Source organism: Macaca fascicularis, chromosome 8 (genome assembly GCF_037993035.2).
Source record: "Macaca fascicularis isolate 582-1 chromosome 8, T2T-MFA8v1.1".
Classification (NCBI taxonomy): domain Eukaryota; kingdom Metazoa; phylum Chordata; class Mammalia; order Primates; family Cercopithecidae; genus Macaca; species Macaca fascicularis.
This window is the reverse complement of record NC_088382.1, coordinates 75632028-75651372: the sequence shown is the minus strand read 5'-3', so window position 1 is coordinate 75651372 and position 19345 is coordinate 75632028. Positions and strand designations below refer to the sequence as shown.

General features: G+C 40.8%; 1 protein-coding gene across 3 annotated transcripts in view; it reads right to left on the bottom strand.

Annotated features, from left to right (window-relative positions):
- The window catches only part of MTFR1 (mitochondrial fission regulator 1), a 71001-nt gene that overhangs the window by 40569 nt on the left and 11087 nt on the right, over nucleotides 1-19345 (bottom strand). For all 3 annotated transcript variants that reach the window (XM_005563439.4, XM_045398337.2, XM_005563435.5), the window contains exon 2: nucleotides 6336-6481. In XM_005563439.4, the coding sequence (XP_005563496.3) occupies nucleotides 6336-6401 (66 nt within the window). In that variant the 5' untranslated portion in view covers nucleotides 6402-6481. The remainder of the gene's footprint in view (nucleotides 1-6335; nucleotides 6482-19345) is intronic.

The window sequence follows — 19345 nt, the reverse complement described above, 5'->3', positions numbered from 1 at the left end:
AATGTACATTATTATTTGAGGGCAACTTTTAGCAGGAAAAACTATAAATTTAACTTTAAGAAAATTCTGGCTGGGTGTGGTGGCTCACGCCTGTAATCCCAGCACTTTGGGAGGCCGAAGAGGGTGGATTACTTGAGGTCAGGAGTTCGAGACCAGCCTGGCCAACATGGTGAAACCCTGCCTTTACCAAAAATACAAAAATTAGCCAGGGGTGATGGCGGGCACCTGTAATCCTAGCTACTCAGGAGGCTGAGGCAGGAGAATCACTTGAACCCAGGAGGCAGAGGCTACAGGGAGCCAAGAACACGCCACTGCACTCCAGCCTGGACCAGAGCAAGATTTCATCTCAAAGAACAAACAAAAAAAAGAAAATATGTTTTTCAAGACAAACTATGTGATATTAATGCATTAATGCAGAGGTTCATGTATCCCTAAAATTACACATGGACCTATACTGTTAATCAGATCTTTAAAAAGTCAGGACCCAACAAAATGTAAATTCTTAATTCTCAGGGAGCTAAGGGAAAATCAAAAGTGTGTGTTGGGAAGGGGGAATGAGTGAAAATGGGAAGATGAAATTCTGTAACAATTTTTAAATCCTTAACCAAAGATTAACACTTCCCTCAGTTCTCTTCTTCCTTACTCACATTCCTCCTCCAAAGCACCAAAAGAAAACCAGAGTACAATAATACAAATTATTATAAATACCTGCTATAGTAACTTTTCCTTGAATATAAAATACTGAAATTAATCAGAATCACATTAGCTTGTGTCACACTGTTCTTACTTCCTGCAATTTAAAAACATTTTTGCTTAGGTACATAAAAAGTTTGGAGATATGTGAGTATGTGGTTTTAAATTCAAACAATGTTGAGGGAAAATAAAAGATAGTAAAGAGAAACAGGCCATTGTAGCATAGAGGCCTGGCTTTAAAATTAGCCTCTACCAATTTACTGCCTGTATAAAGCTGGCCAAATTATTCACCCCTCTATGCTTCTGTTTTCTCACCTATAAAATGGAGATATTATCTACTTCATGAGCCTATGAGCATTAAATAAGTTAAGGTATTTATAATGGTTTTTGTTTTGTTTTGTTTTTGAGAAGGAATCTTGCTCTGTCGCCCAGGCTGGAGTGCAATGGCGTCATCTCAGCTCACTACAACCTCTGCCTCCCAAGTTCAAGCCAGATTATTCTGCCTCAGCCTCACAAGTAGCTGGGACTATGGGCATGCGCTACCATGCCCAATTAATTTTTGTATTTTTAGTAAAGACAGGGTTTCACTATGTTGGCCAGGCTGGTCTCAAACTCCTAACCTTAGGTGATCCGCCCGCCTCAGCCTCCCAAAGTGCTGGAATTACAGGTATGAGTCACTGTACCAGGCCATATATAATGTTTTAAATAAACATTAACAGTCATCTTTCCCTTCTAAGGGTAGCAAAGTACACTGAAAAGAGAAAGGATTTTGGAATCAGAATTGGGTTCATATTATAGTTCTACTACTTAGGTAACTTTGGTGAAGGCAGTTAAACACTCTGAACGTCAGGTTTCTCATCTGTAATGTGCACTGTTCTATTGAATATAGGCAATTTATGTAAAAGCACTGGCCACAGTAAGCACTGACACAGTAAGCCAAGCAGGGATGGCTATTACAGTAATATTAGTGTGCAGAGTCAAAGACAATGAGGCAATCACCACTGGCTGTTCTAACGGGAAAAATGAAACAAAACAAAATCTGATCTAAAAGCTTGTAATTTCTTCTTTTTATTTTTTATTTTTTGGAAGTAGGGTCTCACTTGTAGCCTACGCTGGAGTGCAGTGGCATGATCTCAGTTGACTGCAACCTCCGCCTCCCACGGTCAAGTGATCCTCCCACCTCAGCCTACCAAGTAGCTGGGACTACAGGCACACACCATCATGCCCGGATAATTTCTGTAATTTTTGTAGAGATGGCATCTCATTGTATTGCCCAGGCTGGCCTCAAACTCCCGGACTCCAGTGATCCTCCCACCATAGCCTCCCAAAGTGCTGGGATTACAGGCATGAACCACTATGCTAGCCTTTTTTTCTAAAAAAAAAAAAAAAGAGATAAAATAAAGGATGAAGGCAGTTTTCATTCTTGGAATGCTTTCAAGCACAGTATCAAATTCATTTAAAAGGACTGACGCAGTGGCTCACGCCTGTAATCCCAGAACTTTGGGAGGCCAAGGTGCACGGATCACCTGAGGTCAGGCATTCGAGACCAGCCTGGCCAACATGGTGAAACCCCATCCTTACCAAAGATACAAAATTAGCTGGGCATGCATTTCACTTTCCTGCAATTCAGAGATATTGTTCTTTTAACAAATTTAAGGTTTGTGGCAACCTTGTGTCAAGCCAAGTCTACTGGCGCCATTTCTCCAACAGTATGTGCTTACTTCATATCTGTGTCATGTTTTGCAGATTCACACAATATTTCAAACTTATGCATTACTATTTTATTTTATATTTTTTTTGAGACAGGAGTCTTGCTCTGTTGCCCAGGTTGGAGTGCAGTGGCACCACCTCAGCTCACTGCAACCTCCGCCTCCTGGGTTCAAGCAATTCTCCTGCCTCAGCCTCCTGAGTAGCTGAGACAACAGGCACCCACCACCACGCCTGGCTAATTTTTGTATTTTTAGTAGAGACGGGGTTTCACTATATTGGCCAGGCTGGTCTCAAACCCCTGACCTTGTGATCCGCCTGCCTCGGCCTCTCAAAGTGTTGGGATTACAGGCGTGAGCCACGGCGCCTGGCCTTTTTTTTTTTTTTTTTTTTTTTTTAATACTTTAAGTTCTGGGATACATGTGCAGAATGTTCAGGTTTGTTAAATAGGTATACATGTGCCATGGTGGTTTGCTGCACCCATCAACCTGTCATCCAGGTTTTAAGCCCCACATGCATCAGGACAACGCATGCATTGTCCTAATGCTCCACCTCCCCTTGACCCCCAGCCCCCTTATATGCCAGGCCCTGACTTACGCATTCTTACTATATCTATTATGGTAATCTATGATTAGTGATCTTTGATGTTATTTGTTACTACTTTAATTGTTTTGGGGTGCCATGAACTGAGCACACGTAAGATGGCAAATTTAATCGATAAATGTTATGTGTGTTTTGACTGTTCCACCCACCAGCTATTCCGCAATCTCAGACCTCCCTATTCTGAGACAAAATAACACTGGAATTAGGCCAGTTTAACCTTACAATGATCTCCAAGTGTTCAAGTAAAAAGAAGCATTGCATGTCTCTCACTTTAAATCAAAAGTTAGAAAGTATTAAGCCTAGTGAAGAAGGCAAGTTGAAAGTACAGACAGGCTGAAAACTAGGTCTCTGGACCAAATAGTTAGCCAAGCTGTGAATGCAAAGGAAAAGTTATTAAAGGAAATTTAAAGTGCTGCTACAGTGAACACATGAATGATAAGAAAGTAAGAAGGCCTTATTTCTGATATAGAGAAAATAAACATCAAACCAGTCACTATTCCCTTAAGCCAAAGCCTAATCCAGAGCAAGGTTCTAATTCTCTTCAATTCTGTGATGGCTGAGAGAAGCAAGGAAGCTACAAAAGAAAAGTTGAAGCTAGCAGAAGTTGGTTAATGAGGCATAAGGAAAAAAGTCATCTCCATAACATAAAAGTGCAAGATGAAGAAGCATCAGGTGCCAACATAGTGAAACTCTGTCTCTACTAAAAATATTTAAAAATTAGCCTGGTGTGATGGCGCACACCTGTAATCTCAGCTACTCGGGAGGCTGAGGCAGGAGAATCACTTGAACCCAGAAGGCGAAGGTTGCAATGAGCCAAGACTGTGCCACTGTTCTCCAGCCTGGGCAACAGAGTGAGACTGTTTGAAAGAAAAAAAAAGTGATTCATTGTATTTCACTATCACTTTATTGTGGTGATCTGAAATGAAACTCATAGTATCTCTAAGATATGCCTGTACATATCAGATCAATGGGAAAACACATGTTAATCACTGAAAGGTAGAGCTAAGAAAGCTTCTTTTATTTTCTGGTGCCCAAATATAAAATCTTGAAAGATTCCTTTGTATTTTTATTCTTAGGCAACAAGCTAAAAAATATTGGAAATTAGTTAACCCCAAAAGATCACATTGCTTTACGTTAGAAGAAAATTTGTTTTTATATGAATTTTCAGCTGATTAAAGTTGATGATTATATGCTAGCTTCAATAAGTTAAAAATAGATCTTGCTAATCTGCTATTAGTAGGAAGGACTCTCAGTTGTAATTACAGTATTTTGAGCACGTTAATCCTCCTTTAGCTGGTCCATTCTTTGATGAAAGGCACCCATTTTCCAGCTTAAAGTGAATAAGCTAAATAAAGCGTGCTATCTGTGCCTGAACAGAATTCTATCCTTTGGCCTCAATTAGCACTACTCATATTGACCTGTCTTGGGGTGGGAGGCTGGTAACAGCAAAAATGTAAGAAACTATTATTGAATGTACCTACACTGTACAAGCCACTGTGCTAGATGCTTTACATACACTGTCATTTAATCCACAGGTAACTCAGCAGTAGCAATTCTTACAGCTACTTTGCAGAAGAAGGCAATAACTGACAGAGACAAATTTCAGATTCAAGTGTGTTTAAATCCAGGACCCACAATCTTAACATTAAACTATACTTCTTACTAAAATTACAGTAAATAGAAATTATAAAGCTTTGGTTTTTGGAAATCATAAATAACAAAAACTTCCCTTCCTTGTGCAAGCAAGAGAAAAAGAAACTTTTGCTGTCATTACTAAAATGTCAATCCACACGATGATAAAACTGAGCTAAGTGAAGTTTTTTTGTTTGTTTTTTTTAAAGATAGGGTCTTGCTCTATTGCTCAGGCTGGAGTACAGTGGCACAATCTCAGCTCACTGCAACCTCTGCCTCTCAGGCTCAAGCAATCCTCCCACCTCAGCCTCCCGAATAGCTGGGACTAGAGGTATGTGCCACCATGCCCAGCTAAATTTTTAAAATTTTTTGTAGAGACAGGGTCTCACGATATTGCCCAGGATGGTCTCGAATTCCTAGGCTCCAGCCATCCTCCTGCCTCCGTCTCCCAAAGAAGCACTGAACCTGGCCACTAAGTGAAATTTAAAACATAGGAACGTATATCTGAAATAGATGAAAATACCAATAAATTTACAAGTCATTTTCCTATTGCTTATCCTCAAGCTAATAATCTCAAAATTATGCAGCTACAAACAAAGATAATTTTATTTGGTTTCTACTGTTTAATCTCTGAAGAAAACAGATGTAATCTTGGAAGTTGGGGAGATTCAAAGTTCGGGCACAAAAACAAAAAAGTAAAAGTGCACTAAAAAGTATACCCATATTCTGCCAGGCACAGTGGTTCACGCCTATAATCCCAGCACTCTGGGAGGCCAGGGTGGGCAGTCAAGAATTCAAGACCAGCCTGGCCAAAATGGTATAACTCCGTCTCTACTAAAAATATAAAAATTTGCTGGCCGTGGTGGTGTGAGCCTATAATCCCAGCTACTCAGGGAGCTGAGGCAGGAGAATCGTTTGAATCTGGGAGGCAGAGGTTGCAGTGAGCTGAGATTGTTCCACTGTACCCCAGCCTGGGCAATACAGCAAGACTCCTTGTCAAAAAAAAAAAGTATACCCATATTCAAATTATGTAACCTGCCTATATCTTCAATAAATAAAATTTAACTCTATGTCATAGCCATGAAAAAAACGAATCTGAAAATGTAAAACAAAATATTCTACAAAATGTGCTTGGCACAATACTTGCTCTAATAATTTATAGGTCTAAACAAACTATATATTAGTAGAAAATACTTATAAAAAAAGTCAAGATGAAAACTAACATCTCTAGCATAGAATAATCATTATAGTAACTTTTTCCTTCTTATCAATAGTTGTTATTTTTAAGAGACATGACTTACTTTTAAATAACCGTGTTGTTTAAACACATTATAACAGCATGTTAATATTCAATGTTAATAATTCTACAACATTAAGAGTGCTGTCAAGTGTTAGCCAAGCATATTTTATGCAATGATTTTTCTGCTTATTTAAGCCTTTTCCTCACTAATAACAAATATATTGCTCTTAATGGTCACATGAATACTGGTAAGTTTTCAATGTAACCCAGAAAGTTACTTCCTTACTTTGGATACTGAGAAAAGATTCACTTCTATGATTTAAATAGAAAGCAAATTAAACAGTACATAAACATATTGAATTCAAGATGTTGGTCATATATAGATTTATTTCATTTTCTCAGAAAAAATTCTTAAAATATCTAAATGTCGGGATTTAAAAAATGAATTTTGAGCACTCACCGATTGCATGCTTACTCCAACTTGATGAAAAACCATCCTAATTAGGCGCTTAATCCAGCCAAGCATTTATATGGCAAAGTCTCCCCAAATTTGCATTTCAAGTACTTCTTCAGGCATACATAGCAGCACATGGTCCATAAAACACACTGAAAATTTAAAATGCAAATACTAAAATGAAATCATTATTATTTAGAATTTGTACTGTCTACATGTCTCACAGAGCAAGCCTAAAACATTTTTAAAACTTCATGTGCAGCCTGACCAACATGGAGAAACCCCATCTCTACTAAAAATACAAAATTAGCCGGGCGTGGCAGCGCATGCCTGTAATCCCAGCTACTCGGGAGGCTGAAGCAGGAGAATCGCTTGAACCCAGGAGGTGGAGGTTGCCGTGAGCCAAGATCGTGCCATTGTACTCCAGCCTGGGTGACAGAGCAAGACTCCATCTCAAAAAAAAAAAAAAAAAAAAAAAAAAAAAAAAAAAAAAACTTCATGTGGAATTTAAGAGAAAAAAAGATTTGCTTGTGATCAGCTTGCTTAAAGTAACTGTAACAGTATAAGGTGTTTTGTTTTCTTTTGTTAGTATTTTTTTCAGTCAGTGTTCTTAGCTGGAAGCAACAAAAACCTAGTTTGGCTAATTCAAGTAAAAAATACATTTATGAAAAGATATCTGGGGGATAACAATCTTCAGAGAACCCAATTTATAGGCTACACAACCAAGGACGTTCAAAACTGTAGCAGACTTGGCCCTGGGAAAACACCACTGCATTTGTTACTACCACCACAGACAGGGTCCATGCAGTTCCTCCTTTTCCATGTCCCCAGCTCCAAAGATGCTGTCTGTACTGGTGTATTTGCTAGACCAAGTCCGCAGCTCACGTGTCACAGTAAAAGGAAGGCTGACAAAGCAAGCACCTGGCTATAGTAACAAGCAGGTTAAGCTTCCCACCAAAAATCATAAAGGAAGGAATTCGAGAAATACAAAACAGAAATTCAGATGCTGAAAGACCAAAACCAATGAATAAATCTTTTAATATTCACTAGCACCATAACCCCTGCCATTCATTGTCTGCCCTACTCCCCATCAATACACTGTATATCTGACAGAATTACAATGTTAACTTGTATGGTATAGACGACTTTACTGGAAGTGCTGGTCTCTAACAAGATAAGGGAGTTTGCATCAGAATACGAATCAATACACTGCTCTCTCATTGTAAAAATCTTGCTTAAGGCCAGGTGTGGTGGTTCACATCTGCAATCCCAGCACTTTGGGACGCCAAGGGAGGCGGATTGCCTGAGGTCAGGAGTTTGAGACCATCCTGGCCAACATGATGAAACCCCAACTCTATTAAAAACACAAAAATTAGCTGGGCGTGGTGGCAGGAACCTGTAATCCCAGTTACTTGGGAGGCTGGGGCAGGAGAATCCCTTGAACCCAGGAGGCAGAGGTTGCAAATGGCACCACTGCACTCCAACCTGGGCAACACAGCAAGACTCCATCTTAAAAAAAAAAAAAAAAAAGAAAAAAGAGAAAGAAAAAAAAGAAAATCTTCCTTAAAGGTTGGGTGCGGTGGCTCATGCCTGTAATCCCAGCATTTTGGGAGGCTGAGGTGGGCGGATCACTTGAGGTCAGGAGTTTGAGACCAGCCTGGCCAACATAGTAAAATCCCATCTCTATTAAAAGTACAAAAAAAAAAAAAAAATTAGCTGGGTGTGGTGGAGCATGCGTGTAATCCCAGCTACTCAGAAGGCTGAGGCAGGCGAGAGGTGGAGGTTGCAGTGAGCTGAGATCACGCCACTACACTCTAGCCTGGGTGACAGAGCAAGACTCCATCTCAAAAAAAAAAAAAAAGAAAAAAAGAAAATCTTGCTTAAAAAATCAGCTAAACAAAACAGTATGCTGTATGCTATAGTTGACTTACATAGTGATGTAAGCCCTTTATCTCATCATGACCAGAAACAGTTTGTGGTCTACATTTTGAGAATAACTTTATAGATAACACAGAGAATAGGAAGAAAAGTAAAGATGCCACAAATGTGCAAAGTGCTGGGTGAAAATAAACTGAAAAAGCTGAATGCTGATGAAAGGAGGAGGATGTGCATCATGGGTAAAAATGAACAGCAGTGGGGGAAGACAGGATGGAGTATAAAAGGGTGTGAGTTCATATGAGAATCTGAGCTAAAAGCCTATATTAAGAAAAAGGGAAAAAGAGCCGGGCGCGGTGGCTCACGCCTGTAATCCCAGCACTTTGGGAGGCCGAGGCGGGCGGATCACAAGGTCAGGAGATCGAGACCACGGTGAAACCCCGTCTCTACTAAAAATACAAAAAATTAGCCGGGCGCGGTTGTGGGCGCCTGTAGTCCCAGCTACTCGGGAGGCTGAGGCAGGAGAATGGCGTGAACCCGGGAGGCGGAGCTTGCAGTGAGCCGAGATCGCGCCACTGCACTCCAGCCTGGGCGACAGAGCGAGACTCCGTCTCAAAAAAAAAAAAAAAAAGAAAAAGGGAAAAAGAAACAGAAATCCTATTAGACAAACCTAGAACCTAGGTATAAGAGTTTGACTCAATATGGTAGAACAGTTATTTTAGAAAATCTGCTGAATTCAGCCGGGTGTAGTGGTTCATGCCTGTGATTCCAACACTTTGGAGGCCAAGGCAGGAAGATCGCCTGAGGTTAGGAGTTCAAGACCAGCCTGGCCAACATGGTGAAATCCCATCTCTACTAAAAATACAAAAATTAGCCAGGCGTGGTGGCATACACCTATAATCCCAGCTACTTAGGAGGCTGAGGCAGGAAAATCGCTTGAACCCAGAATGCAGAGGTTGCAGTGAGCTGAGATGGTGCCACTGAACTCCAGCCTGGGCGACAAGAGCATAACTCCATCTAAAAAAAAGAGAAAAACAGAAAAAAGAAGAAAGTTTGCTGAATTCACCAAAGTTTAAATTAAGTATTATTTTTTAATCCTTTGAAAAGCTGAAAAAAAAAAAAAGTATACATATTTTGCTCTATAGAAAATTTTAACATGATGGAAAGTTCTAACTTTCCCTTCCTTTTTTTTTTTTTTTTTTAATTTGAGACTGAGTTTCGCTCTTGTCGCCCAGGCTGGAGTACAATGGTGCGATCTTGGCTCACTGCAACCTTCGCCTCCCGGATTCAAGCAAATCTCCTGCATCAGCCTCCCAAGTGGCTGGGAGTATAGGCATGCACCACCATGCCCGGGTAATTTTGTATTTTAGTAGAGACAGGGTTTCACCATATTGGTCAGTCTGGTCTTAATCTCCTGACCTCACCTCAGACGATCCACCACCTCAGCCTCCCAGAGTGCTGGGATTAAGGTGTGAGCCACCGCACCCGGCCAGAAAGTTCTAACTTTCTAATATGTTTTTCACTTACCTTTATAATTCTATCAGACATACAGTATGTATATCTGGGTATGGGAAGTGGGGCACAGAGTGAATGGGAGGGATTATGGTGCCAGGGAGTGTAAAATAACTTTTGATATATATTTGAATTAGTGAAATAATGCTTTTAGTCTCCTTTATTTATTGGCATTCCAAATGAGAACCCTTAGCTAAAATGTCCAAACACCACTAAATTATATTAATAACGAGCTAACTTCACAGAACATTTGTTATGTACCCGGGATTATCAGGAACATTTGTATGCTTATTAGGTCATTACATATAAAGTCTCAATTATCACAAACCACCTTATTAAGGTAGGTATTAAATTATCTTCTATTTGTAGAGGGGCAAACTAAAGCACAGTTAGTGTAACTTGAGTAAGGGTCACATGTTTATAAGTGGCAAAGTTAGGACTCAAACTAGATGTTTCCATAAGTCTGTGCTTTTATCCACTATAACCATGCAACTAAACAAAAAAGGAGTAGTTTGAAAAACCTATTCGAAATTTTAAGTGTTTTGTTTTTGTTTTTGTTTTTGAGACAGAGTCTCACTCCATCGCCCAGGCTGGACTGCAGTGGCATGATCTCAGCTCACTGCAACCTCTGCATCCCAGGTTCAAGTGATTCTCATGCCTCAGCCTCCTGAGCAGCTGGGATTACAGGCGTGCACCACCACATCCAGCTAATTATTGTATTTTCAGTAGAGACAGGGTTTCCCCATATTGGCCAGGCTGGTCTCGAACTCCTGACCTCAGGTGATCCATCCACCTTGGCCTCCCAAAGTGCTGGGATTACAGGCCTGAGGCACTGTGCCCAGCCGGGTGTTTTCTATTTTAATTTTTTCATATTGTGATTACATTCAACTTTCAACACATTTATATTCTCAAGCTAATGACATAAAATATTGAAGTATGAAGGCTTTGGACTTGAGTCTGTACCCTTGTTGTGCCACCTACTAAATGGTAAGTATTAACATGTTATCTCCAGATAGGAACAGTACTCACAGAGTTGTAGGAATTAATAGAGATAATACATTAGCCATTTCAGTAAAAATACTAAAAAAGTAGGTTAATACTAACAGGAATGGAAAAGAATAGATGGATTCAGGATGCCAATAAAAGTAAGAATTAACCTAACTTGGTAAAGTAGCTGGCTAAAGCTGGGTGTGACGTTGCATGCCTGAAGTCCCAGCTACTCAGGAAGCTGAGGGAGGAGGGTCCCTTGAACTTAGGAGTTAGAGTTCAGCCTGGTCAACAAAGCAAGATCCCATCTCTTTTTAAAACAACAACAACAAATGTAAAGTGGTTGGCTAGCGCAATAAGGAAGAAGAGGAAAATCAAATTACTCCAAGGTTTTGATTGGAGATGACAGAAATTATGGCTATCAGATAAGGAAATGCTGGAGAGTAAAGCTCTTCAATGAAGGTGAGTCTAAGATGACAGAAGTATATCTAGATGAAACTATGCAGTAGAGTGCTAAGCACTGGCAGGAATATATATTTATTGATTACTATAAAAGGTCTGTGACTATATCTTTGATCAGGCAGATATATTTTAATGTTACCAGGATCTATTATTAGTTTTATAAATGAATCCTCTGAGAGCCAATGGTGAATAAGAAGAACAAAGAACCAAAAATGAGGTCAAAGCTGGAAATGACTGGCAAAAAGCAGGCAAGGAGAAAGGGTGGTTTTATGTGGGGTTTGAAAACCTATCATTAAAGCCCAGGCGTGGTGGCTCATGCCTGTAATCCCAGCACTTTGGGAGGCCAAGGCAGGCGGATTATGAGGTCAAGAGACAGAGACCATCCTGGCCAACATGGTGAAACTCCGTCTCTACTAAAAATACAATTAGCTGGGCATGTTGGCACGTGTCTATAGTCCCAGCTACTTGGGAGGCTGAAGCAGGAGAATGGCTTGAACCCGGAAGGCAGAGGTTGCAGTGAGCTGAGATCATGCCACTGTACTCCAGCCTGGCAACAGAGCGAGACTCTGTCTCAAAGTAAATAAATAAATAAATTTTTTAAAAAGCATGAAAAACTAAAACGTCAAATAGTTCTTTGGCAGGGTGCAGTGGCTCACGCCCGTAATCACAGCACTTTTGGAGGCCGAGGCAGGCAGATCACCTAAGGTTAGGAGTTTGAGACCAGCCTGGCCAACATGGCAAAACCCCGTCTCTACTAAAAATACAAAAAATAGCTGGGCATGGTAGTGTGTGCCTGTAATCCCAGCTACTTGGGAGGCTGAGGCAGGAGAATAGCTTGAATGCGGGAGGCGAAAGTTGCAATGGGCTGAGGTTGTGCCACTGTACTCCAGCCTGGGAGACAGAGTGAGACTCCATATCCAAAAAAAAGGGAAAACCTATCATTTTTATTTAAATTAAAGTATAACCTACACAGAAAAATGTACACATAAGTGTCCAACAAATTTTTACATATGTATATACCTTTGTAACCACCACCTAGATCTAGATAGGAAACAGTTTAAGAACTGAGTCAATATTCATGCCTTGCCTATCTAACCACCACTATTCTAACATTTGCAACCATGTGTTAGTTGTGCCTTCTGACTTCTATCATTCAACACTGTGAGACTCATTCAGGTTGTTTATGAATTACAGTTCTTTTTCAGTGCTGTAAAGTATTTCATCATATTATTGTAACACAATTCATGTATTCATCTGTTTGTTTTTAGCTATTACAAGTAAGAGTGCTAAGATAATTCTTACACAAAGATAGCAAGGTACACATAAATGATCATTTCTCTTGAGCATTCTCTTGAGCACCCAGGTGTAAAAGTGTTAGATTATAAAATATATATAGTTTTAGGCCGGGCGCGGTGGCTTAAGTCTGTAATCCCAGCACTTTGGGAGGCTGACACGGGTGGATCACGAGGTGAGGAGATCGAGACCATCCTGGCTAACACGGTGAAACCCCGTCTCTACTAAAAAATACAAAAAACTAGGTGGGCGAGGTGGCGGACGCCTGTAGTCCCAGCTACTCGGGAGGCTGAGGCAGGAGAATGGTGTAAACCTGGGAGGCGGAGCTTGCAGTGAGCTGAGATCCGGCCACTGCACTCCAGCCTGGGAGACAGAGCGAAACTCCCGTCTCAAAAAAAAAAAAAAAAGATATATAAAGTTTTAATAGAAACTGCCTAACGTGGCCAGGTGCAATGGCTCAAGCCTGTAATCCTGACACTTTGGAAAGCTGAGGTGGGAGGATTACTTGAGGTCAGGAGTTCAAGACCAGCCTGGCCAATGCAGCGAAACCCTGTCTACTAAAAATACAAAAATTAGCCAGGTGTGGTGGTGCATGCCTGCAATCCCATCTATTCCAAGAGAATCGTTTGAACCCAGGAGGCGGAGTTTGCTGCAGCGAGCCGAGGTCGTGCCACTGCACTCCAGCCTGGGTGACAGAGTAAGGCTCCATCTCAAAAAAAAAAAAAAGAAGGGAGGGAGGGGAGGGAAGGAGGGAAGAAAGAAGGAAGGAAGGAGGGAAGCAGGGAAGGAGGGAAGGAGAGAAAGAGGGAAGGGGGGAAGGGAGGAAAGGAGGGAGGAAAGAAGAAGGAAAGAAGGAAGGAAGGGAGAGGAGAGAGAGAGAGAAAGGGCGAGCCTAACATTTCCCAAGGTTATTGGACAAATTACACTCCCATGAGTAATTAAGAGAACTCCAGGTACTCTACATCTTTGTCAGTAATAATTCGTATTGTTAGTACTTTTTAAATTTTAGCAATTCTAGTGTTCTCTTCACATTTTGGGGGATATTTTGATATCTTCTTTTGTGAAGTATCTGTTTAAGTCTTTTGCTTTTTTTTTTCTTTTTTTGAGACGGACTCTTGCTCTGTTGCCCAGGCTAGAGTGCAATGGTGTGATCTCAGCTCACCGCATTCTCCGCCTCTCAAGTTCAAGCGATTCTCCCACCTCAGCCTCCCAAGTAGTTGGGACTGTAGGCACATGCTACCATGCCTGGTTAATTTTGATATTTTTAGTAAACATGGGTTTTGCCATGTTATCTAGGCTGGTCTTGAACTCCTGACCTCAAGTGACCCTCCCGCCTCGGCTTCCCAAAGTGATGGGATTACAAGTGTCAGCCACCACGCCTGGCCTTTCGCTCATTTTTTAAAACAGAGTTTATTTATGTATTTATGTATTTATTTTTGAGACAGGGTCTCGCTCTGTCACCCAGCCTGAAGTGCAGTGCCAGGATCCTGGCTCACTGCAACCCCCCTCCCAGGTTCAAGAGATTCTCATGCCTCCTGAATAGCTGGGATTACAGGCATGCACCACGACTCCCGGCTAATTTTTGTATTTTTTGTAGAGACAAGATTTCACCATGTTGGTCAGGCTGGTCAGGAACTCCTGGCCTTAAGTGATACACCCCCTCAGCCTCCCAAAGTGCTGGGGTTACAGACTAAAATAGAGTTTATTTTTTAGAGCAGTTTAAATGTACAGCAAAATTGAGTAGAAAGTACAGATTTCTTAATTGGGCAGTCTTCCCACTATCAACATCCCACACAAGAGTGGTGCATTTATTCCAACGGATGAACATATAGTGACACATCATCATCTAAAGTCCACAGTTTACCTAACAGTACACTTTCAGTACTGTACATTCTGTGGGTTTCGGCAAATGAATAATGGTATGTATCCACCATTATTATATCATACAGAATAGTTTCACTGCCCTAAAAATCCTGTGTTCCGCCTATTAATTACCCTCCTTCCCAACCCCTGGCATCTCTGATCCTTTTATTGTCTCCACAGTTTTGCCTTTTCCAGAATGCCATGAAGTTGGAATCACACAGTATATAGCCTTTTCATAATGGCTTCTTTCACCTAGTAACATGCATTTAAGGTTCCTCCATGTATTCTCATGGTTGATAGCTCATTTTAGTGTGGAATAACATAGAATTTTACAGAGATACCACAGTTTATTTATTCCTTCCCCTACTGGAGAACACCTTGGTTGCTTCCACATTTTGATAAACTATGAATAAAGCTACTCTAAACATCTCTGTGCAAGTTTTGCTCCTTTTTTAAACAGTGTATTTAGTCAGAGTTCTCCAGAGAGAACTAACAGAATATAGATACATAGAAACAGATTTATTATGAGGGACGGGCTCACGCAATTATGGAGGCTAGAAAGTCCCACAATCTGCTATGTGCAAGCTGAAGGCCAACAGAGCTAACAGTGTTAAATCTCAGGCTGAGTGAGAAGGCCTGAGGGAGGGCCTGAGGGATATCCCAGCTCAAGCAGAGTACAGATTTGCTCTCTCTTTGTCTTTTATTCTCTTCAGGCCCTCAAGGGATTGGTGATGCCTTTCTTCAGTCTATAGATTCAAATGCTAATCTCTTCCAGAAACACCTTCACAAATACAAAGCAGTAGTGATGTTTTACCAGCTATCTGGGCATCCCTCAGACCAGTCTAGTTGATATATAAAATTAACCACCACAGATGTTTTTTGTTTTGTTTTGAGACAGAGTTTCACTCTTGTTGCCCAGGCTGGAGTGCAATGGCACGATCTCCGCTCACCACAACCTCCACCTCCTGGGTTCAAGAGATTCTCCTGCCTCAGGCTCCCAAGTAGCTGGGATTACAGGTGTGCGCCACCACACCCAGCTAATTTTTTGTATTTTTAGTAGAGATGGGGTTTGGCCATGTTGGCTGGGCTGGTCTTGAACTCCCAACCTCAGGTGATCCACCTGCCTCAGTCTCCCAAAGTGCTGGGATTACAGGCGTGAGCCACCGTGCCTGGCTCACAGATGTTTTTTTCAAATTATTATTTGAAAAATTATCCTGATTTGCCAGGAAAAGATGTTTCTTAAGTCTAGGCTAAAGAATACAGAGCACTGGCTAGAAAAACACAGATGGAATGAGTTAAATCATATAGAGTAAGAAGGGAAGACTGGATAGAAAGCTCAGGAAATACTAATATTTGTAGAACAGAAAAAAACAAAAGACACTGTAAGATTCAATGAATCAGTATCTTTCTTTTCAAAGGTTTAGCCTGTTAACTTCCTTGTCCTTTGTTCTCAAACTCAACTTTCTCTTTCTACATGCCTCCTTGCCCCTAGTTACTGTAAACAACCTACCCCCTTCCTGTCAGATCTAATCAATAACTCACATCTGTTCCCTTGGTTACCTGCACCCATTGTTCCCCCGAAACTGCACATCTCACCACTGTACCTCATGTCCCCCTTCCCTTCCATATTTAGAAAAATATTTGCAAGTAGCCAATGGGGTCAGCTCAGACTGTACGGTCCGACCCCAGGCTATGGGGGAGTGACACAGAGGTAAGGACTACACATCAGAGATATAAAAACAACAACAAAAACCTCCTCTCTTTTGTTCTGTGTGCTTTTGTGATCTTGATTGACGTGGGTGGCACCCTTCTGCAATAGTAAATTGCCTTGCTGAGAAAACTTTTGCCTGAGTGCTGGTTCCACTTTGCAGCACCGAGCATTTATTCCTGGAGCATTTTTATATCCAACAGACACTAACCAAAAAAAGATCAAAATAGCAGTAGAAAAATAAGAGTGGTATTATCACCAAAAAAAAAAGAAAAATTTGAGAAAGGACTTGAGAAAGGTAACGGTCCTTGTTAAACACAGAAGGGAGGTGACATAGATGGTGGACTCCTGCTGCTACCCCTTCCTCCAAACTTCTTCACAGTGCTCTCTGGAACTTGTTTGTCTATAAACATCCCCCAACTCCATATCTTATCTTCAACAGATTCACTCACTACTGAACTCCCCTAGCTTCCTTCCCTCCCTTGATGAAACTTGGCTTCCCTTTAGAATACTGCTTCTCCTACAGCTACAGCCTTCTTAAAGGGTTTCTGCTTGCTTATTCTCTTACATTTTACTTCAGTGCTGTTTCCTGTCAACTATTTTTCTAAGATCTTTTAAAAGCTCTTGCTCAAAAGCAAAACTACCCAAAGTACAGACAATATTCTATTTCTTAACCTGGGTGGTCATTATATGGATATTTGCTTTGTGACAATTTATTGAGCTGTAATTTATGTTTGTACTTTTTTCTGTGTTACACTTCAAAATAAATAAGATTTTTTTAAAAATTGCTAAGAATCAGGCTGCATTTTGTTTTCTAGGTTCCTTATGAATCAATGAAAATGTGTGTGTGTGTGTATTCAACTCCTAGAAATGTTATGAAGATGGTATAGGCTTATATTCTAGACTATCTGCTCTAGCATAGACTATAAGAAATAGCAAATTAATTTTGGTTGGCAGCTGGTAGAAGAGAAACCTAGATAAATATTGGAAATAGACTTTCTTTTTCTTCTACCAACACTGTGAAAATATATAATAGTATGCAGCTCAACTAAAATTTACAGCAGTCAAATTGAAGATAATATAAAATAATACTGTCTTCAACTAATGTAATATCTGTTTTTGAGATAGTTATAATAAAAAGTTATCAGCAGTAAATAGTTTCATAATAACTCTGTTAGCAATAATGACAATGTTGTCACTACATTTGAGATGCCAAAAATTTACAGTTACAAAGGTATGATGGGGCTTATTTTTAGAACGTCTTTGAGAACCATTCAAGGAAATGGCCACTTAACTATATTTTCATTATGAAAGATGAGTTTGACTCATTTTATAGTTGGGGAAAATATCTAAGAAGATTAACAGAATATTCTTAGTTAATGTGGTTGGCTAAATCATCATTAGAATAACGTTTACTATTCTCAGAATACTAAGAGATAAGGCAAACTATATCACTGCAACACAGATGACAGTCCACATTTTAAGGCCAAATGATGGAAAATAAAAATAAGGACTATGATACTGAATGTTGCCAACACAAAGAAATGATAAATGTTTGAGATGATGGATATGCTGACTACCATGATCTGAGTACTATATATTATATGTATTGCAACATCATGATGTATCCATAAATATGTACAATTATTATGTGTTAAATTAAAAAAGGAATATGAACTCATTGTTCTCCCTACCACTCAGAGGAAGACAATTATTACCCAATTAGTGCTTTTTTTTTGGGCGGGGGGGAAGACAGAGTCTCACTCTTCTGTCACCCAAGCTGGAGTGCAGTGGCATGATCATTGCTCACTGCAGCCTCAAACTCCTGGGCTCGAGCGATCCTCCTGCCTTAGCCACCTGAGTAGCTGGGACTACAGGCATGCACTACCATGCCTGGCTATTTTTTCAAATTTTTTTAGAGATGAGGTCTCACTACATTGCCCAGGCTAGCCTCAAACTCCTGAGCTCAGGCAATTCTCCTGTCTCAGCCTCCCAAAGCACTGGCATGAGCCACTGTGCCCAGACCATATAACTGATTTAGTTTGAACCCTGCTATGGTGTGAATATGGCTTGTCCCCACCAAAACAACAACAAAAACAAAAACTGCTCTAAAAATAAAAGCTGGTTTAAAATAAATAAATAGGCTGGGCGCAGTGGCTTACGCCTGTAATCCCAGCACTTTGGGAGGCCAAGGTGGGCAGATCACATGAGGTCAGGAATTCCAGACCAGCCTGGCCAACGTGGTGAAATTCCATCTCTACTAAAAATACAAAATTAGCCGGGCATGGTGGCGCATGCCTGTAATCCTATCTACTTGGGAGGCTGAGGCAGGAGAATCACTTGAACTCAGGAGGCGGAGGTTACAGTGAACAGAGATCACTCCATTGCACTCCAGTCTGGGCAATAAGAGTGAGACTCCGTCTCAAAAAACAAAAAAAGTAAATGAATAAATGAGGATTATGAACTAAAAAAGAGAGAAAAAAAAGTATTCAGTTGAAAATTACTGTCCTGCAGTTGTGGTGGCTCACGTCTATAATCTCAGCACTATGGGAAGCTGAGGCAAGAGAATCACTTGAGGCCTACAGTTCAAGACCAGCCTGGGCAACATACTGAAACCCCTTCTCCACAGAAATTTCTTAAAAATTAGCCAGGCAGTCAGGCAGCCAGGCGTGGTGGCTCACACCTGTAATCCCAGAACTTTGGGAGGTTGAGGCAGGCAGATCAGCCTGAGGTCAGGAGTTTGAGACCAGCCTGGCCAACATGGTAAAACCTCGTCTCTAAAAAAATTAGCCGGGCATGATGGCAGGTGCCTGTAATTCCAGCTACTTGGGAGGCTGACGTGGGAGAATCACTTGACTCCAGTAGGCGGAGGTTGCAGTGAGCCGAGATCATGCCATGGCACTCCAGCGTGGGCGACAGAGCAAGACTCCATCTCAAAAAAAAAAAAAAAATTAGCCAGGCATGGTGGCACATGCCTGTAGTCCTACCTACTCACGAGGCTGAGGGAGGAAGATCTCTTGAACCCAGGAGTTTGAGATTACAATGAGCTATGAGTGCACCATTATACTCCGGTCTGGACAACAGAGCAAGACCCTGGCTCTAACAAAAAAATAAAATAAAAATTAAAGAATAAAGTTATTGTCCTTTATTTTGAGACTATGTCCTTCCTATGCTTATGGTGTAAACGTTACTTTCCTTTTATCATATAGGGACAGTAGATGAATGTTGTTTGTTTTCATTTTGTTTTTTTGAGATGGAGTTTCACCCTTGTTGCCCAGTCTAGAGAGAAATGGCGCGATCTCGGCTCACTGCAACC